The sequence below is a fragment of the Cetorhinus maximus genome, chromosome 32 (genome assembly GCF_964194155.1).
Source record: "Cetorhinus maximus chromosome 32, sCetMax3.hap1.1, whole genome shotgun sequence".
NCBI lineage: Eukaryota > Metazoa > Chordata > Chondrichthyes > Lamniformes > Cetorhinidae > Cetorhinus > Cetorhinus maximus.
The window spans coordinates 5,110,222-5,130,534 of NC_135910.1; the positions used below are offsets into that span (position 1 = coordinate 5,110,222).

The 20,313-nt window shown below is 45.2% G+C and overlaps 1 protein-coding gene across 4 annotated transcripts in view; it reads right to left on the reverse strand.

Annotated features, from left to right (window-relative positions):
- The window catches only part of LOC144671354 (inositol-trisphosphate 3-kinase C-like), a 37,119-nt gene extending 17,227 nt beyond the window's left edge, over positions 1–19,892 (reverse strand). For 2 of the 4 annotated variants that reach the window (XM_078533211.1, XM_078533209.1), the window contains exons 1-2: positions 3,539–3,761; positions 3,167–3,275 (exon numbers count right to left, since the gene is read on the reverse strand). In XM_078533211.1, coding sequence (XP_078389337.1) covers positions 3,167–3,226 — 60 coding nt within the window. In that variant the 5' untranslated portion in view covers positions 3,227–3,275; positions 3,539–3,761. Of the gene's footprint in view, positions 1–3,166; positions 3,276–3,538; positions 3,762–19,758 lie in introns of those variants that run through there. The other 2 variants (XM_078533210.1, XM_078533212.1) reach the window with 2 other exon arrangements.
- Between the last annotated feature and the right edge of the window lie 421 nt (positions 19,893–20,313).

Genomic DNA, 20,313 nt, shown 5'->3' on the forward strand with positions numbered 1-20,313 from the left:
GATACCAACACATATGACATTAGGACAGATCACCCAAAGCTTGGTCTAAAAGGCAGGTTTTAAAGATAGTCTTAAAGGAGGAATGAGAAACAGAGATTTATAGAGGTAATTCCAAAGGTTAGACCCTTGGCAGATGAAGGCACACACAGCCAAGATGCCAGTATTAGAGGCATGCAGATAGCGCAGAGTGCTGTGGGGGTGGAGGAGATTACAGAGATAGGGAGGGGTGAGGCCATGGAGGGATTCGAAAACAAGGATGAGAATTTTTAAATCGAGATGTTGCTTAACCAGAAGTCAGCGAGGGCAATGGGGAAAGAGCGAGAAAGCACAGGGAGGGCAAAGGACATAGGGGAAAGAGGGGAAAGGGCACAGAAGCAAAGGAGGGAAAGACAGAGAGAGAGAGAAATCAGCTAGGACTGCTGCTCCTCACTAGGCAATGATGTGTGCTGACTGAACATGTCGAGCAGTGGAGAGGAAACCCTAGAATCATAAGGTACAATGAAATATCCGAATGGAATTGAGGCAAGGGGGGCAGACGCTCTGGGGTTTAATGGAAGGATGAGGCAACAAGGGTTGAATTGCCTTTCCCTCCTCTATCTGTCCATATCCAATACCACAACAATAGCCATGCTCCTAATACTCACTCAACATTCATACAGAACTGCCACTGGGAGTGAGGTGTCACATTTAATCAACAGGAATTTGCTTTCTGAATGTGTAATTTGGTGCAGGAAATAAGTCAGAAAAAAGCCCAGTGGCCTGTTCTCAAACCAACACATTAATTCAATTCAGTCAGCCACGGTGAGGATAAGCTCCAAGTGGCAGGAGGGAGCTTCAGTCCCCATCTGGTGTGACCCTGAACCTGTCTCTCACCCTGTTATCATCCTGCCCTGCACAAGCTGAGTGCTGGTTCAGCTCTGCTGCAGCTTGCCTGTAACCAGTGATGACACATCTTTTCCATTACAGCCCATTTGTGGTTTCTGTGGATCTCTCAAGGTTTTTTTTTTGTAACACAATAAACACAGCATAAGTTGCAGCAAATCTGGCAGAAACCACATCCACAGCGAAGGCTTTATTTTCCATCTACACAGCTGTGAACTGAAACATGGATTTAAAAAGGCCTTCAGGAACAGCGCAAACCGCTGGGTTAATAAAACTCCATTCACTGCCAGGTCGACGAGTTCACACAACACCGAGACATGTTGGGCAAGCCAGTCATTTAAAACATTAAACTAGGAATTATAAACTTGCAGCCAGCAATCTCTTCATTCAGACAAGCATGTATTTGAGCTGCCCTCAACAACAATGTGCATTTATATAGCGTCTTTAATGTGACAAAACATCCCAGGGCCCTTCACAGAAGTAATTATCGAACAAAATTTGACACCAAGTCACAAAGAGGTTTCAGGGTAGATGGCCAAAAGCTTGGTCAAAATGGTAGGTTTTAAGAAGCACCATGAAAGGAGGAAAGAGAGGTAGAGGGGTTTAGGGAGGGAATTCCAGAGCTTAGGGTCCAGGCAGCTGAAAACATGACTGCCAATAGTGGAGTGATGGAAATTAGGGATGCGCAAGAGGCCAGAATTGGAGCAGCACAGATATCTCAGAGGGTTGTAGGGCTGGAGAAGGTTGTGGAACTCTGGAGATACTTGGCAAAACCTGGAGTGGAAAAGGAGAGCAGAATGCATTTTGCACTAGAGTCAGCTACACTGTCAGTGACAGCCCGGAGACCAGAACACCCCTCTGCTTTCAGAGCTGTGGAAATGGTCCCCTATGGATGTTTCAAAGGACACCCTTGATGCTGAGATGTAAATGCACAAGACGAGAATACGAAGCAAAGCTTTCAGCAAGTTGAGCATATCTATGACGACCCTTGCTGCCTCTCCTCCATCCCAGTCCTGCTTTGTTACAACATATAGGCCAACTCATATTCCAAGAAGAAATGGCTAGAACAAGTGATAGGTGCAGCAGGTTCTTCTGCCTTCAGCATCGGCCAGACCAGCAGATCAGTCATACTCCCTTCCCCTTCCATGCAGCAGCAAAATCCTGCACCCCCGCAGTAAGCAATCCGACACAAGTGGAAGGTTAGAATTCAGCAGAACGGGTACTTGAGATAACTTCGCAAGACACCGCACCCCACACCCATACACAGGGAACCTTCTGTACAGCAATGCAGCATATCAGGGTACGGGGGGGTGGTATTTTCCATCTCAACCCCAAGTGGCAGGACAGACCTGCCCACACCCTTCCCACTGCCTTGAACCCAAGAGCCACAAACAGGGACACACATCAGAAGAAAGATCCACAAAAGAACAAGTATCAGTTACAGGTCCCTTATCCAGCATCCAAAATCCTGAAGGACCCAAAAACCGGCTACATTCGAAGCTGGCGCCCTGGGTAGCAATTGGAATAAAACCCTTTTATTATTTATTTTTCATACTTTATTTTTATGTATCATAAGTACATGCTAGGCCTAAGATCCAAAATCCGTAAAATCCCCAAATCCGGCACACGTCTGGTCCCAAGCTTCCCGGATACAGGGCCCAGTATCTATAATAATAGCATATCCTCCACACTGAAAGCACCAGGTTTCAGGTTTCTAGCATCCACGGTATTTTGTTTCTGTACCAGTACCCTGCTATCCATATGAAACAAGAGTACATCAGGCTGGTGGTTATGGGATCGGACCAGCAACTCGAAAGCCACGAGTTCAAATCCCAAAGCAAATTGTGAAATTCAATTCAAAAGAACCATAGAATTAATACTGAACAGGAGGAGACCATTCAGTCCCTTGTTGCTTGTGCTAGTTCCTTTCCGAAAAGCCCTGCAAATTTCTCCCTCTCAAGTATTTATCCAATTCTCTTTTGGAAGTTACTATTGAATCTGCTTCCACCGCCCTTTCAGGCAGTGCATTCCAGATCATTGTAGCTTATTGCACAAAAGCATTCTCTTGATCTCCATTCTGGCTCTTTTGATAATATGTTAAATCTGTGCCCTCTGGTGACTGACCCTCCTTCCTACCAGTGGAAGCAGTTTCTCCTTATTTATTCGATCAAAAACCCTGTGTGATAGATTGCAATCAAGATCTGGTTGGAACCAGAAGTGAATGAGCACAAAAACTTGTAGAAATCCAACCTTTCCTTTAAGGAAGGAATCCTATCCTCCTTACCCAGTGACTCCAGTCCCACAGTGTTAGATTCTCAATGCAATCTGAAGCAGCGTGACTCATGTTGTACAACAATCACTGCTCAGGCAGGTCTATCACCTCCTGAGTGTCACTGCGAACACAAGCATTAAAAATTAGGCTTCACCAACACTGACCCACATGCCAAGAAAAATAATCCAACATTCCCATCACACCCCCCCAACTTGACAGGTGCTTTCAGTCACAACACATACAGGAGGGACAAAGCATTAACCAGCTTCACCAAGCATGATTCAACTAGTGACCTCAGCTGCCCGAGAGAACACTGAGCATTCCTGCTCCATGTGGCTAACAGTCTGATTAAAAACCATTCAGTGGTAAAACTCCACTACTCACTGATTTGACAGACTCCAGGAGAAAATGGTTTCAACAATTACAAGCGATCACAAATCCTTGAAGGTTTATTCCACAAGAGCTGAGCATTTGAGCGGAGAATTCAGAGGCAAAACCAGTATTGCATAGAAGGGGGAAAAAAATCAACTCCAGATCACAATCGCCACGGATGAAAAACAAAGAGAATGCTGCAAGGCAGCTGCTGCGACTAGGAGTGCCCCCTCAGTTAATGGTGCAGCCTGAGTCCTGGCTTTATCCCATGTCTCAGGGAACGTCACTAAGACACTCCCCTCAGTACGTGAGAGACAGCAGAGTGACGCTTGCAACAGCTCATGGCTGATGATGTCAGAAAGCGACCTTGGCTCAGTTGTTTGTTTTTAACTCACCACTTTACGGACAGGATCAGGGCACCGAGTTTCAATCGAACCTCACTGACCAGCCCTGTCTGGCCAGAGCTTCTGCAATAATCTCAGCTGCACCCAAACTGTCAGGTGTGGCAGCTGCCCGAGCTGCTTCTGCGCTCAATGAGAAGGATCTTTCTAAACACAATTGTTTTCTCTCTCCCAGGGAAAGCGAGTTTCTAGCTGTGGCAGCTTTGAGACAAATGCTCAGAAAAATTACAATTTCACAAGATTTGATGATTCCGCCCTCCCACTAAAGATTGAAGTCCAATTCTTCTTAGGCAAGAAACTGAGATACCAGTCACCAGCCCACAACCCAACAGACTACACGGCAGTCACTATACAACAGAGATTGGTATAGTACGTACACAGCATTAAAAAATACAACTAAGCTTCTTTTGGCTCAGGACTTGTAAAATTACTTATTATAAAGTGCCCAATTCAAACCACAGGACTGAAAATGGCTGTATGACTGCAGAAATTGTTATTCTAGTTCCTAATTACTAAGTTAGGATTCTTTCATGTAATTTCTGGAAATGGATGAGCCCCTGATAGCTATTTCCTCAGCTTTGCCTCCACACCCAAACACAAAGGTACACAACTATTTATGTAACACCTTTCACAACCTCAAGGCACCCAAAGTGCTTTCCAGCCAATTAAGCACCTTTTGGAACGCAGTCACTGTGGTAACAGAGGAAATGTGGCACACAGCAAGATCCCACAAACAGCAATGAGATAATGGCCAGATTTTCTGTTTTAATGCCGGTGGCTGAGTGGTAAATATTGACCAGGGCATCAGGGAGAAATCCCCTGCTCGTCTTCAAACTAATGGGATATTTTGCCTCCAACTGAGAAGTGAGGCAGGGCTTCAATTTAATGTTTCAGCACCTTCAACACTGCATTGAAGTGTACGGAAAGAGAGCAAGATACTTCCAATGCATTAAACAAAACAGTCAATCTGATGTATTCCAGCTCCGGGCCCACAGATGATTGAAGTTGTGGTAGAAACACCAGTGTGTACGGTAATGAAATACTCAAGTGTAACAGTATGTGAGAATTATCATATGCTGACCTGCCCTACGGTGTTGTGTGCTTTGGGTGTGTGTGCACAATACAAAAAAAACCATTGTGCCAGAGTGTCTCAGAGGGAACGACTCACGCTCCTTGATTGATGTGCCTTTAGGGATAGTTCTGCCGACACCAGGTGAGCTGCTACACATCCAAACTGAAAAGGCGATACTAGGATAAGCTACACTGCTAAAGAATCTGGTATTCATTGGATATCACCATGAGGCTGGCATCACTGGTGGGCACATCAGGGACAGGAAGAGACATCACGACTCAGTGTTTGACAGAAGTTCAATTAAGGAGCGTTTGGGGCAGTGTGTGTCACAGTTTGTGTCAAGAAGCACAGGCTCTACTCACCCACCCTTACCAACCCCACCCACTAAGATCAATCCAAGCACCTGACTAAGATCAGAACAGGAACTGAACCTAGGACCTCTGGATCTGGGTGTCTCAGGAATACCAAGGCAGTGCTTTCATTACTAAGCCATTTGGGAAACATTTATCCTGATCTATCGAAGTGTTCTTTTACATTGGGGCTGCAATTTCAAGCTCGTAAGCTAACTATTCAATCGATTATCCAAGGAGGACTACTTGCAGCACTTCAAACTCTGAACTTGTTTTAAAAGAAAACCTCATGACTCCAGCACACAGGAGAGACAATGGCATAGTGGAAATGTCACTGGGCTAGTGATCCAGAGGCCCAAGCTAGTGCCCTAGGGACATGGGTTCAAATCCCACTATGCCAGCTGGTGGAATTTAAATTCAAATTAATGAAAATCTGGAATTGAAAGCTGCTCTCAGTAACAATGATCATTGAGTGTCAAAAAAAACCCATCTGGTTCACTAATGTCCTTTAGGGAAGGATCTGCCGTCCTTACTTGGTCTGGCCTAAATGTGACTCCAAACCCGCGGCAATGTGGATGACTCTTAATTATCCTCAGAAATGGCCTAGCAAGCCGCTCATTTGGACCGAACCTCTCCAGGAAGTCATCAGGTGGGCTGCAGTGGTTTAAAAAAAGCAGCTCACCACCACCTTCTCAAGGGCAATTAGGGATGGGCAACAAATGCTGGCCTTGCCAGTGAGGCCCACATCCCAATAAAGAATAAAAAAGTCCCCAACCGTTGGTGACTGGAAGCTATGCAAGAGCAGAAAGGCTGATGTCAGTATGAACCATGCTGCTTCCTGTCAGTGAGCAGCAAAGAGCCTGGACTAGCACACATTACAGCAATTACATTACAACACTTCACAAGACCTGGAGCTGTAGGGAAAGTCATTACAAACCTAAAGGAGCTGATGGGTTAGAGTTACCGTAGTCAGAACAGGCAAGGGGACTGGGAAATGGAGAACAGGTTGGGGGCAGGGGGGTAGCGGGAGGCTGATAATGGGCGAGTTAAACTCAAAACATTAGAAGGAATTACTACGATAACATCTGTTGACTTTCAACTGTAATCATATCCTTCCCGAAAAACTTATAAAACAAAATGAGTAACAGAAAGTAAGTAATGTCCATTCCATTGTTTGAGGGGACGGAGTAAACGGGAAAAACAAACAGGAAGGAATAATTTCCAGCACATGGAGCAAATCTCAGAGGCCAAGAGAATGAAAAAATACCGCAGATTGTCAGGCTGACTCCAAGACAACAAAAACACAGAGTTTCATGTTGCTATTCAATGAACTGCACGATATTACAGGTGAACAGTTTATAAATGGACACTGTATGAGCCAGAGAAAAGGGGACAGGGTAATGAGAGAGAGAATGGGGTAGAGATTATTAAATCACCAAAGTGATGCCGCTGCAAGATAAAAGGTGATAATGAGAGAGATCAAAGGAAAGAGATATCTGGAGGATTTGTGAATGGCCACAACAGAATAACAGAAGGAAAAACAAAAAATGCTGGAAAAACTCAGCAGGTCTGACAACATCTGTGGAGAGAGAAACAGAGTTGACGTTTCGAGTCCGTATGACTCTTCTTCAGAGCTAAAGAGAAGTAGGAATATGATGAAATTTATACTGTTTAGAGGGGTGGTGGGGGGAGATGGAGCAGGTGAAGCTGGATACAAGGTCAGTGATAGGTGGGGGCAAAGGAGATATTGACAAAGATGTCATGAACAAAAGGACAAAGAGAGTTAATGGTCATGGTAAGAGTTATAAAAGGTGCTGATAGTGGCGTAAAGGTAAGAAAGCAGAATGTGATAATAGCAGGACAAGGGTAAGCACTCTGAAAAGAACATGAACAAGTAACAGATGGCCCTTGTGGGTGTGGGGGAGGGGGCAGTGGTCGGGGTTGGGGGGGGGGAGATTGGAAATGGGATAAAAAGTGGGGAGATAAAACAATGAATAAAAATAAGTGGATAAAAAATAAAAATGGTAATATTGAAAAAAGGGGTAAAAAAAATGTTAGATAGAAAAAAGAGTTCATGGGCTGAAGTTGTTGAACTCAATGTTAAGTCCGGAAGGCTGTAAAGTGCCTAGTCAGAAGATGAGGTGCTGGTCCTCCAGTTTGCGTTGAGCTTCACTGGAACAATGCAGCAGGCCAAGGACGGACATGTGGGCATGAGAGCAGGGTGGTGTGTCGATATGGCAAGCGACAGGGAGGTCTGGGTCATGCTTGCGGACAGACCGAAGGTGTTCCGCAAAGCGGTCACCCAGTCTCCGTTTGGTCTCTCTAATGTAGAGACCACCACATTTGGAGCAGCAAATGCAGTAGACCAAATTGAAAGAGGTGCAAGTAAAGCACTGCTTCACCTGAAAGGAGAGTTTGGGCCCTCGGACGGTGAGGAAGGAGGTAAAGGTGCAGGTGTTGCACCTTCTGCGATTGCATAGGAAGGTGTCTTGGGAAGGAGATGAGGAGTTGGGGGTGATGGAGGTGTGAACCGGGGTGTCCCGGAGGGAACGGCCCCTACAGAATGTTGACCCGGTTGTGTTTGGGGGGGGTGGGGGGGGGGGGAGGTAATTGTGTTTGGTGGTGGCATCATGCTGGAGTTGCTGGAAATGGCAGAGGATGATCCTCTGAATGTGGAGGCTGGTGGGGTGAAAAGCGAGGACAAGGGGGACCCAATTATGGTTCAGGGAGGGAGGGGAAGGTGTGAGGGCAGAGGTGCGGGAGATGGGTCGGACACAGTTGAGGGCCCTGTCAACCACAGTGGGTGGGAAACCTTAGTTAAGGAAGAAGAAAGACATGTCAGAAGCGCCATTTTGGAAAGTGGCATAATCGGAACAGATGTGACGGAGGTGAAGGAACTGAGAGAATGGGATGGAGTCCTTACAGGAAGCAGGGTGTGAGGAACTGTAGTCGAGGTAGCTGTGGGAGTCAGTGGGCTTGTAATGAATATTGGTGAACAGTCCATAGACTGTCCACCAATATCCATTACAAGCCTACCGACTCCCACAGCTACCTCGACTACAGCTCCTCACACCCCGCTTCTTGTAAAGACTCCATCCCATTCTCTCAGTTCCTTCGCCTCCGTCGCATCTGTTCTGATGACGCTACCTTCAAAAACAGCTCCTCTGACATGTCCTCCTTCTTCCTTAACCGAGGTTTTCCATCCACGGTCGTTGACAGGGCCCTCAACCGTGTCCGGCCCATATTCCGCGCATCCTCCCTCACGCCTTCTCCTCCTTCCCAGAAACATGATAGGGTCCCCCTTGTCCTCACTTATCACCCCACCAGCCTCCGCATTCAAAGGATCATCCTCCGCCATTTCCGCCAACTCCAGCATGATGCCACCACCAAACACATCTTCCCTTCACCCCCCCTGACGGCATTCCGTAGGGATCGTTCCCTCCGGGACACCCTGGTCCACTCCTCCATCACCCCCTACTCCTCAACCCCCACCTATGGCACCTCCCCATGCCCACGCAGAAGATGCAACACCTGCCCCTTCACTTCCTCTCTCCTCACCGTCCAAGGGCCCAAACGCTCCTTTCAAGTGAAGCAGCATTTCACTTGCATTTCCCCTAACTTAGTCTACTGCATTCGTTGCTCCCAATGCGGTCTCCTCTACATTGGAGAGACCAAACGCAAACTGGGCGACCGTTTTGCGGAACACCTGCGGTCTGTCCGCAAGAAAGACCCAAACCTCCCTGTCGCTTGCCATTTTAACACTCCACCCTGTTCTCTTGCCCACATGTCTGTCCTTGGCTTGCTGCATTGTTCCAGTGAAGCCCAACGCAAACTGGAGGAACAGCACCTCATCTTCCGACTAGGCACTTTACAGCCTTCCGGGCTGAATATTGAATTCAACAACTTTAGATCTTAAACTCCACCCCCCCCCGCTTTTTTTTTTCAATAATTTATATAGATTCTTCTTTCCCCACCTATTTCCATTATTTTTAAATCTAAAACTAAAACCTTGTTAGCCTTTCCACCCCACCCCCACTAGAGCTGTACTTTGAATATCCTGTCTTCCATTCTTAATTAGCACTTTTCTCAGACAAAACACCTCTTTGACCCTTTTGTCTGTGACATCTTTTGATTATCTGCTCATCTCCACAATCACCACACCATCAATGTCTCTCTCTCCACCCCCCCTCCCCCCCCCGCCCCCACCCACCTTAAACCAATTTATATTTCTCCCTTCTTCTAACTATGCTTCAGTTCTGCCGAAGGGCCATGAAGGCTCGAAACGTTAACTGATTTCTTCTCCGCCGATGCTGCCAGACCTGCTGAGTTTTTCCAGGTAATTCTGTTTTTGTTTTGGATTTCCAGCATCCGCAGTAGCTTTTAGCTTTTTGTGTCTATCACCAGAAATGGAGGTCAAGAGTTCAAGGAAGGAAAGGAAACCGCCGGAGATGGACCACGTGAAGGTGATAGAGGGGTGGAAACTGGAAGCAAAATTGATACATTTTTCCAGGTCCAGATGAGAGCATGAAGCGGCACCAAAACAGTCATCGATGTACCGAAAAAAAGTGTGCAAGGGGGCCTCAGTAAGACTGGAACAAGGAACGTTCCACAAACCCCATAAAGAGACAGACATAACTGGGGCCCTTGCGGATACCTACAGCCACAGCTTTTATTCAGAAGGGATAGAGCCTGCTGCAGATAGTGCTACAAGCTCCAGCCAGAATGGTGATGACTGGCTAAATCCCCCATCAATGACTACTCTAAATGACTGGGCTTTGTTTTATATAGGGTGGATGTAATTATCCACCACTCACTGCATTCCACTACAGAAAGATTCCTAGTTTTATCGGGACGTTTTGCTGTGGGTTTGCTCTCAGGTTCTGTGGGCTATTGTTCAAAAGGTAATAACACCTACTTTCAATGTCTCATGCATTTCAGACAGTCAAAATATTATAATTTTAACACTTGCAGCTTCTTCAACAGTTATTGTCAGTCCTATACTGTCTAAACACGCATATCTACCACAGATCTACAAGATATTACAGGACGGGGGGAAGGGCAGGAGAGCTGGGCGGGGGTGCGGGGGAGGAAAACTATTGTAAAACCCAGAGGGTACAACACAATGCACATGCTGTAGTGCTGTCACCAATTTGACTGTGCTTGTGACAGAAGCACCATCCACTGAATTAGTATCTCCTTTCTCACTTGTCATTTTCTGAAACAGTCCATACAGATCACACAAAAACAAAAGCATCATTTTCCCTCAAGTTCGATGAGCTCAGTTTCAGAATTGACTGTGGAATTTCCCAGTTCCACATTGAACAGTTTGCCAGGTTTCTGCCATTTTGCTGAAACTACAACCAGATAGAAGCTTCAGTGCTTCAACTGGGATTAGGATTAACCTCGAGGCAGAACCTGCAGTATTCCTGGAGTCTCACGCTCACTTTTACTGGAAGAGGAGTAGTGAGAACCATCAGGAGGTCACAGAACAAGTAATACCATAATCAGTGGCCAAGAATGATTCTGTATTTTAGAATAATTACCCTTTGATAAATGACTGAAGAGGGAAAGAAATTGGATTCTCTACACAACCTCTCTTTAGTTTGGGTTGTATCTAAATATTTACCAGAATGGAGAGGTTATACCTATCTGGCTGGGGTCAAATTCTCTAAAAAAAAAAGGGGTGGTTGAGAAAGAAAGATCTTTAAAATTATGAAGAGGTTTTCTAGGGTAGACATGGAGAAAATATAACCCCCACCAAACTAGGGGCCATAAATATAAGGCAGTCACTAATAAATCCAATAAGGAATTCAGGCGAAACTTCCTTACCCAGAGATTGGATAGAATGTGGAACTCACTAGCACAAAGCAGTTGAGATTAATAGCATAGATATATTTAAGAAGTTAGATAAAGATGGGAAGAAAGGGGTACAAGAGTTGATAGGATTCTATGAAGCAGGGCAAGAGGAGATTCATGCACAACATGAAGACTGACATACAACTCCTGTTCACTGTCCAGTGACACTTGCTGGGTGGTGAGAGGGCAATGCCAATTTTGAGAATCGAGCTGTGATGCCCATGTAGCTGAATAGCACATCAGCAGTCACCGAGAATGAAGACTTACACATGGAGATGCAAACAACGTCGAGGTTCTGCAGACACAGTTGTGACTGTAAAAACTGGGACCACTGGATAAGATGAAGTGTAAAGCGAGGAGAGCAGAGGAAAAAGGAAAAGACAAATAGAAAAGAGCAACAAGTAGGAAAGCCCAGCAAAGAGAGGACTGGGAGTAGGTATTGAGGAACCAATGGCTGGGCTTTAGGGAGCTAAGTTACCTTTGCTGCTGCACTGGGTGACGAGATTGAGGTGAGGAACAGTCATGGACAATGCAACTCTGGACAAACAACCCGATGAAGGGTAATATGGAAGATGAGGCAGCCAATTTACACACAGCAAGATGCCACAAACATCAGTGTGATAAACGACCAGATAATCTGTTTTTCAGTGATGTTGACTGAGGGATAAACGTTGACCAGGACACACAGAGGAACTCTCCTGCTCTTCAAAATCGTGCCATGGGATCTTTTCTGGCCACCTGAGGGGGCAGACAGGGGCTCAGTTTAATGTCTCACTTGAAAGACAGCACTCCCAGATAATGCAGCTCTCCCTCAGCACAGAAATGCACACTTAGATTTTGCGCTCCTCTCTAGAGTGTGAATTGGACCCACAATCTCTGACTGTGTTAGCAGTGCAGCCCACTCAACCACAGCTGTCACCAAGGTATTGGGCACTTACATCACAACTCGATCAACCTCTGGTGAAAGGATCCACCTCACCTCCCTTCTAAATGTTAACTTGTTAACAAATTAACTACTGTATCACAGATTTACGACAAAACACAGCAAGCCTTGACTCCACTCCAAGTGCACACATTATATCCCACTGCAATGCAGTAGAAAGCCCATTCACTTCACTGCGGGTGGTATACTTCTTGTGCAATACTCAGTTCATGACCTCAAAATATTCCAACCATGGCAATCACCTGTACCAGAGCTCTACTCATCAGTGTCAGCCCAGAGTAAAAGAGCAAAGGGCTCACTGTAGACACAACAGTACAAAAGGGACAGAATACTGCACTGCTGGGTACTTGCACAGGGTAATTGTTATATGCCACTGAAATCCAAGATCGAACAATGTGCAATGCCCATTTCCTGGGACATAAGTACTTATCTCACATGCACAGACTGCAGAATTTGTTCCTTAGGCTGCTGGCTGTAACAGTTCTGCAATAAGTGTCAGCAGGCATTCCCACAAACAGTCTTTCCTAAAGCCGTCAATCCTCCCTCCAGCACCTCTGGTACTTAAGGTGGCACATGGAGTATCGGGAGGTCTTGTGGCACAGTGGGTAGTGTCCCTGCCTCTGAGCCAGAAGTTCCAGGTTCAAGTCCCACTCCAGGACTTGATGGGCAAAGAAGGTACATTCATAACGTGGCCAAACAGGTGGGGTATCAACCTGCAAATCCTCCCAAAACACTCCAATGGCAGGTGCTAAGAACAGGAGAGATTCCTGGTCAGCCATGTGATGGAAAGAATGTTGTTGAAGCCCCTACCATCACTATCCATAGCTCCAGGCTACAACATGCATGTAAAAGTGTATGTTGCCACAGTAACTCGAACTCGCTGAGTGAACTGTAAGACAGCACCACGTGGAGTGTCGGCAGGATCTCAGGCTATGGTAGTGCAGCACTGAATCAGATCCTATCCTCAGCTCATTTACACACATACATTGTATCAGGGAGCCAGGGAAATCACTGGGAAACAGACAGGACCCCAGGAGGCGGCGGCTTTCAGCCCTTCTTAACCGCACCAGATTGAGCTTCATCTCAAGGGCTGACTTCACTCAATTTCCCTTTCCAGTAATTCCCAGCACCTTCTCGCAGCTGTATTCAATTCTAAATTGTTCAGCAATTGTGGCAAAGCATTCCACATTTTGATGACAATGAAGACCATCTTTGGTCCTCCATCTTCATATATCTAGTTGCCCATCTCCAGGTCATATGCTTTCTATATCCCTACAAATAAAGACGCCACTTTTTTTTCCATTGCTTTACCATTTTGAACACCCCTGTCAAATGCCCCAATATCCTGAGTTTGTGAAAATACAGTTCTAGTTGTTCCCCTCTTTCATTATAACCAAGATCCTTCACTCCTGGTAAGTCTGCTGTTTCTCCAGGAAAATTCCAGCCCGTGTGCAATGCTCACGCTACGGCCTAATCAAATTATCATGACCTCTTGAAAAATATAAAGTGCAAAATCCCATGTTTCTTAAACCAAGGATTTGTCTGCGTGCCAAGATCTATTTTCTTGAATGCCGAGAACTTTATCACTCAAGATATATTTCCTTCGTTATTCCTGCCTCCCCCACACAACGGATAACCTCACACTTGTGTGTTAAATTGTGTCTGCCACTTGGCTGCCTGCTCTCCCAGCGTATTTGTGTCCTTCTGTAATCTCTTTTTCCCGGCAGTTTGCTGCTGCTCCACTGTTTGATACAATCAGCAAGTCACTCCTTTCGGTCTAGGTGCAGATCATTTATGCATCACCCCTAGGATAGCCCATTAGCCATCTGTCGCCGGTCTGAGACAGCCATTTACCCCAAATCTTGGCCTTATCCATGTCCTGACCCACACATTCCCTTTGATGCCACTGAATTAATTTTCTCAACCAAAGCTCTTTCAAAGCAGCAGGTACCTTTGTCACTTTTCCCCATCCCCGAACCCAGGGACACTTGGGCCGACTGCAGCTATGCCTGCTGAAACCACCTAACTCGGCACAGATCAGGTATTGAGCTAGAGAATTTCCTGGGCCATAGGAAGTGTCATCACAGGAAAATAATACTGGCAACCCTCGAAAGAATGCCAGGCTTTTTTATTGCACAGATGGTTCTTACAATGTGGAATTCTCTGGCACAAACTGTTCTTTATGCTAAGCGCATAAACTGCTTTGAAGGGAGAATGGAAAAAAGAATTTAAGGGAATGGGGAACAGCCAGGCAGCATGATTAGGCAGAGAGGTTCAGGTTCAACGCGGCAGAGCAGAATTGATGGGCTGAACCATCGATCCGTTCCTGGCCTGTTACACTCTTTAACTTGATGGAGTGTTGCGCATTGACTTTTGTACCAAGAATTGTCACAGTGATCACAACACCGGGAACTTGAACAACCTGTCCTGCCATATCCTAATGAAAAATGCCAGTTTCAGTGGTGTGTGCGTCATACTCCAGATAACCAGTTCTCACAATCAGTATACTGTAACAACTTCACATACTTCTCTGCTACAACTCAGATAGCCAGGCGGTGAAGGATCAAACTAAAGCCCAGTCTCTGTACACTTTTATGTAGAGACACACATTGCAAAGCATGCGCCTCCAATCCAAACCACCTCAGTTTCAGCCTGCACCTACATGTTTGAGCACAGGTGAATCCCAACTAATGCTCACCACCTGAATACCATTAAAAATAAGATCATAAGAAGTAGGAGTAGTTCATCAAGCCTGATCCGCCGTTCAATAAGATCATGGCTGTTCTATTGTGGCACTTTACTGCCTGTGTTCCATAACTCTAGACTCCCCTGTAGATCAAAAATCTGTCTAACAGCCTTGAATATATTCAATGACCCAGTCTCCACTCCGGGGAAGAGAATTCAAAAGACTAATGACCCTCAAAAGAAGAAATTCCTCATCTCTGTCTTAAATGGGCGATCCCTTATCTTTAAACTATGCCCCAAAGTTCAAGACTCCCCCACAACATGAAACATTCTCCCAGCATCTACCCCTCACAGTCTTATATAGTTTCAATAAGGTCATCTCTCATTCTCCTAAGCTCCAATGAGCAAAGGCCCAACCTGCTTAATCTTTCTGCATAAGACAACCCCTTCATCCCAGGAATCAGCCTGGTGAATCTTCTCTGACCGGCTTCTAATGCAATTAATACAAAATTAACATGCTCTGTCACTGCCTCTCCCCTTCAAAAACCAATGCATAATCACACTCTTATTCCAACACTTCTTTATGCAGGAATGGGCACACACAATTACCAAATGCCTATACATAACATGCATCCCCAATACGCAGTCCATTTTTCTACCACTGTCGAGGTGCAGTGAAAGTTGCTGAGCATTTTAAAGCCCAATGGCACAGCAACCAATCCATGCTAGAGAGTCAAACGCCAGGATCTCAGACAAAGCCTCACTCTGGAACTTGGGTTTATTTGTACAAAAAAAAACCAAAATCACTTGGAAAAAAGTATGCAAATCAATAGGGCACAACACATCAAAACAAACACCCTTTATTCCACCTGTGAAGGAGGGATGGCAAAATTTAGTGCAGCACCAAAGGAGGCCTGCAGCTTTCCTTCACTTGTGGAACATTCGATTCACCATGTTTCCTACCCAGCCACGCACAAAATCTACCCAGAAATAGAGCTCAGGCGGAGAGCTGAAATACCCTGGAGAAAGTTTCCACCCAGTTCTGAAGACATGAACTGGGGCGGGGGTGAAGAAAAACATCTCAAAATGTAGTAGATTAACTGCAACTAGAGACTCATTATGCACGCTCACACACACTCACACTCACACACACCTACAGATCAGCCCTGAAAGTCAGAGTCATTGACATTTCAGTTAACCCACCAACTAAAAGTCCAAAACATTTCTTTTCCAAAGTCACAGGCTGAATTTTGGAACAGTTACTCTCAAACTTTCCTGACATTAATCAAAGTATCAATCAGCACACAAGGGCATTCTGTCCATCCTGGCTGTGGTAGCTCTTTAGTAAACCTATCCACTTCATCTCACTCCCCTGCAACACTGCATATCTACACGGAAAACCAACAAACTCATTGTAAAGTTAACTTATAGTGTGTGGTGGGGGAACCACACCAGATTACCAGCACGTGTTTGTGGGTGAGCTCTTGCTCTGTAATTTGAAAGAGAGTAAAGATATTGACACAATGTTCCACAGTGGGCAAAGACACAGATCAGACATGCAACCCACCTTTCATCTCTGCAACATGACTCCAGCCCAGAAAGAAAGACTTGCATTTCCACAGCGCTTATCACAACCTCAGGACATCCCAAAAACTTTAAGCCAATGAAGTACATTTTGAAGTGCAGTCACTGGTATTATGTAGGTAACTTGGCAATCAACTTGCGCACAGCAAATAGCAATATGATAAGGACCAGATAATCTGGTTTAATGAAGTTGGTTGAGGGATAAAATTTGGTCCAGGACACCAGGAGAACTTCTCTGCTCTTCTCGAAATAGTGGCCATGGGGTCTTTCACATCCAGCTGAGAAGGAAGACAGGGTCTCAATTTAATATCCCACCTGAAAGACAGACAAGTAGTACGTCTCCTCTTGGAAGACTTGGGGCCAGGGGACAGTTTTAGATTTTAAAGCAGCTTTCTCCTGCATCTAATCTGTGTTGAGCCAGGGTCTTACAACGTCCGACCCCGACAGCAAATGTTCTGTTCATCAACTGAGATTCAGACAGCAGATTCGTCAAAATAAATTAAAAACATCAGTCAGCAAGAATTCAATGTTCATCATTTTGGGATTGTTTTAATGTTCTCCCTTCATCTTTGAGAGGTGTGGAGTCCAACTATGCTACAGTTCTTATGGGGGTTGGGGAGGGAAAGAAAGCTGTTGAACCATATCCTGTCCTTAACCAATTTACGTGCTTGTACATATATGCTTACCAGCGGGGACCATTGAGCAAGAACAGAGGTACTGAGGCCAACAATTGTGTCTGTGTGAGACCCCTCAGTACATGCCTACTCCCTCCACACAGGCTAGTCACAATGCTCACAGGTTCCAAAGGCGATGCATTTCAAACGAAAAACTAACATAGGGCAAATGTGCACTTGCTGGAATCTTACCCACAGAATCCCCAAAGGGGCGATCACTGTAAATAAATGCCAGCTCACACACTGGCAGAATCATACACTTGCAAGTCCTCCCTTATCACAATGTTTAGACCATTGTCAGGACCTGTGCTGTTAAAGCCTATCCCTCCCAATAATGCAGTGAAAAATTCCAAATCCAGCCCGTATTTGTTCCAGTGACTGCTTTGAAATGTGAATCCAGCTACAGCCAGTGACACTCCCAGCCCTTCAGGCATCGGAACAATCTGCTCAATTACTTGAGCCACACTGGAGCATAATCTGCACACAATCACAGCCCATGCACATCCCACCTCCCAGAGAAACTTTACAGGGTTGAAGTTGGCAACAGAATCTCAAGAGCTTTGTTTTCAGAAGCTCCCAAGCTTCCACAAAGCAACGAGAAAACAGGGTGTTGAGAAGCAGCCATTTCTAAATGCCCTCCTGTGTGACCAAATCATGTGACTAAACCTTCCAACAAAGGCCATTTTCCTTCGAAACAACCGCCCTTTCTGTCCACTGAGACTTTCAGCTGACAGTGGAGCACGAGCTAAAAATAAAGAACTTCATTGTTGAGCTGGAGCCTTCCAGAGTTTCAACACTTCATGGGCTTGGGGTGATTGCAAGGTGCTAAAAAATGTATTTTAACTCAACCGTTGCACACAGAGAGTCACTTAAGTTTTCCATCCCATTCCAACTTAGCCTTCTACGCTGTTCCAGTGAAGGTCAAGGTTATTGACAACCATCAGTCAACACTGACTTCATCAATTTCAGATTGTAACCATTGCTCCTTTTTTTTAAAAAAGGACAGTAAAAGTTCTGCCGTTGCTATCAACAGCCCTGCTGGACCCACCTTTTGTTTGTTTACTTGTCCCATTATCAGCCCCTTTTTGTCTTGCACCAACATTCCTTTTGTCATTTGATCTCTTCTGTCACCCTGCCACCCTTAGCGTTTCGAGTCCATATGACTCTTGGGAACATTCGCTCTGCTTCTCTCCCGACAGATGCTGCCAGATCTGCTGAATTTTTCCAGCATTTTGTTTTTATTTCAGATTTCCAGCATCGGCAGTATTTTGCTTTTATTACCCTATCACCTTTTCTTCCCGTCCCCTTTCCATCTCAGCACTTGCTTAACAGCTGCTGAGTCTTGCACTTCTTATGAAACATCACTGACCTGAAACATTAACTCTTTCACTCTCCACATATATTGTCTGAACCGAGGATTTCAATATTTTCTTTTTGATAACCCTCATTTAAAAGTCAAGCCTTCAAGTTTTCTATTTCTATTCTAAATTCTCCTATCCCCAGTTAAAATGGAAACTATGTAAACTTGTCACACTGTGACTGCACTCTCCTGCCAGTGGGGGCACTGCATAAAGCTTAGTTCAGTCTTTCAGAGACACTGGCTGGGCCCTCCATGCCAACCCCATCTCAAGAACAGGGCCCATCAACATTTCAGCAATAACTACACTCCCCCCTGACAATCAGCTATGGACCAAGACAAGGCTAAGAACTGGTCTGGGCAGCAGCTTAGGCAAAAGGTCCTTTCAACAGTCCCCAAGGAATCGGGATAGAATTCGATGAACAAAACCAACATTGACAACCAGCAGCTTATCCCTAGGATGTAGATATTTGTGAAAAAGGGAACCCCTGCAGATCAATTTTACTCCACCTAACAGGAACTCTATACAGTTAGACAGTAATCCTTACCCTGCTGAATAAACAGAGGCCACATACAATTATACAGTGAGTAACCTTAACCTGCTGAATAAACAGTGAGTAACCCTTAAACTGCTGGTAAATAGGAACTCTGTACAGTTACCTTGTGAGTAATTACTACCCTGTTCAAAACAGGAATAGAGCCAAGTTAGACAGTGAATGCAGTGACTTTCACTTGTATTTTGACATGAATGCAATGTGATAGCACTCTGTGGAACAACAGTGAACCACAGCATTCAGAATTAATGCTTCATGTACATCGGAATGAGAAAAAACAGGTTGGCAGCTCCTGGTGTCCCCCCCCACTTCCTAACACACCATACAAAGCAACTGATCTGCAATTATACAACAAACAGAATTGCTCCTGTCCCATTCAGGCCATTCTTTAAGTCATGTGAATACCAGATACTCATAGCAGAGGATTTTGACTACAACCCTGCAAGTGATAAACCATGGTAATCAAATAGGCTATATGCATCTAAAAAGGAATAAAAATACAGAGAGACACTGCATAACTTCATACTCTGTAGATGGCCATCTGGATCTCAGCTCTTCCATACGCATTCCCTCCAAAAACAGGTGTAGATATGAAGAGTTACAACTGAAGCATCAAATCTCCCATAATTTATGATCCTAGATGAGGCCTGGGGATAAATTAAAAAGTAAAAGCAATGGTCTAGCCTAAACCGAACATGAAGCTGTTATAGTGCCAGGAAAATCTGGATTTAATGATCTGGGAAAAGTACAGCTCACCTTCACAGCATCTGAGGCATACGGAGATGCAGGCGATGGACAGTCACCTGCCTGCAGCATCGACAGAGATTTCTCTTAACCAGGCAGACTCTTGCTGACCCATTCAACCCCAAGGTACCACACAGAATGTTTGATAGAGCAGAGAAGCTCAGCTCGCTATCTGCTCGCCTCCTCTGGCAATTTCCTGCAACACCCTCCTCATCTGGTCCTGCTCACCACAAAAGGCAAGGTGACGTAACCTGGTTGCCTGGCAACTAGTTACCTGCACAAAAAAAGTTTCCATTACACGCCAGTGATGTTGTGGTTTCTGTGACAAGTTGATCAAAATGTACAAAAGGACTGAGAGTGGCAGTGTAACTAAAACATCATCTACAAACAGCTCCTCTCACAGACAACAATCCTGTTCAGGGCTATACAGTTAATCTGTACACAGGGTCAGTGTTATCAGGTGTAAGGGGATGAATTAGTCCTTATTCTGTACCGTATACAGTGTTACAGAATCAGAATGGTTACAGCACTGGAGGCCATTTGGCCCATCGTGTCTGTACTGGCCCT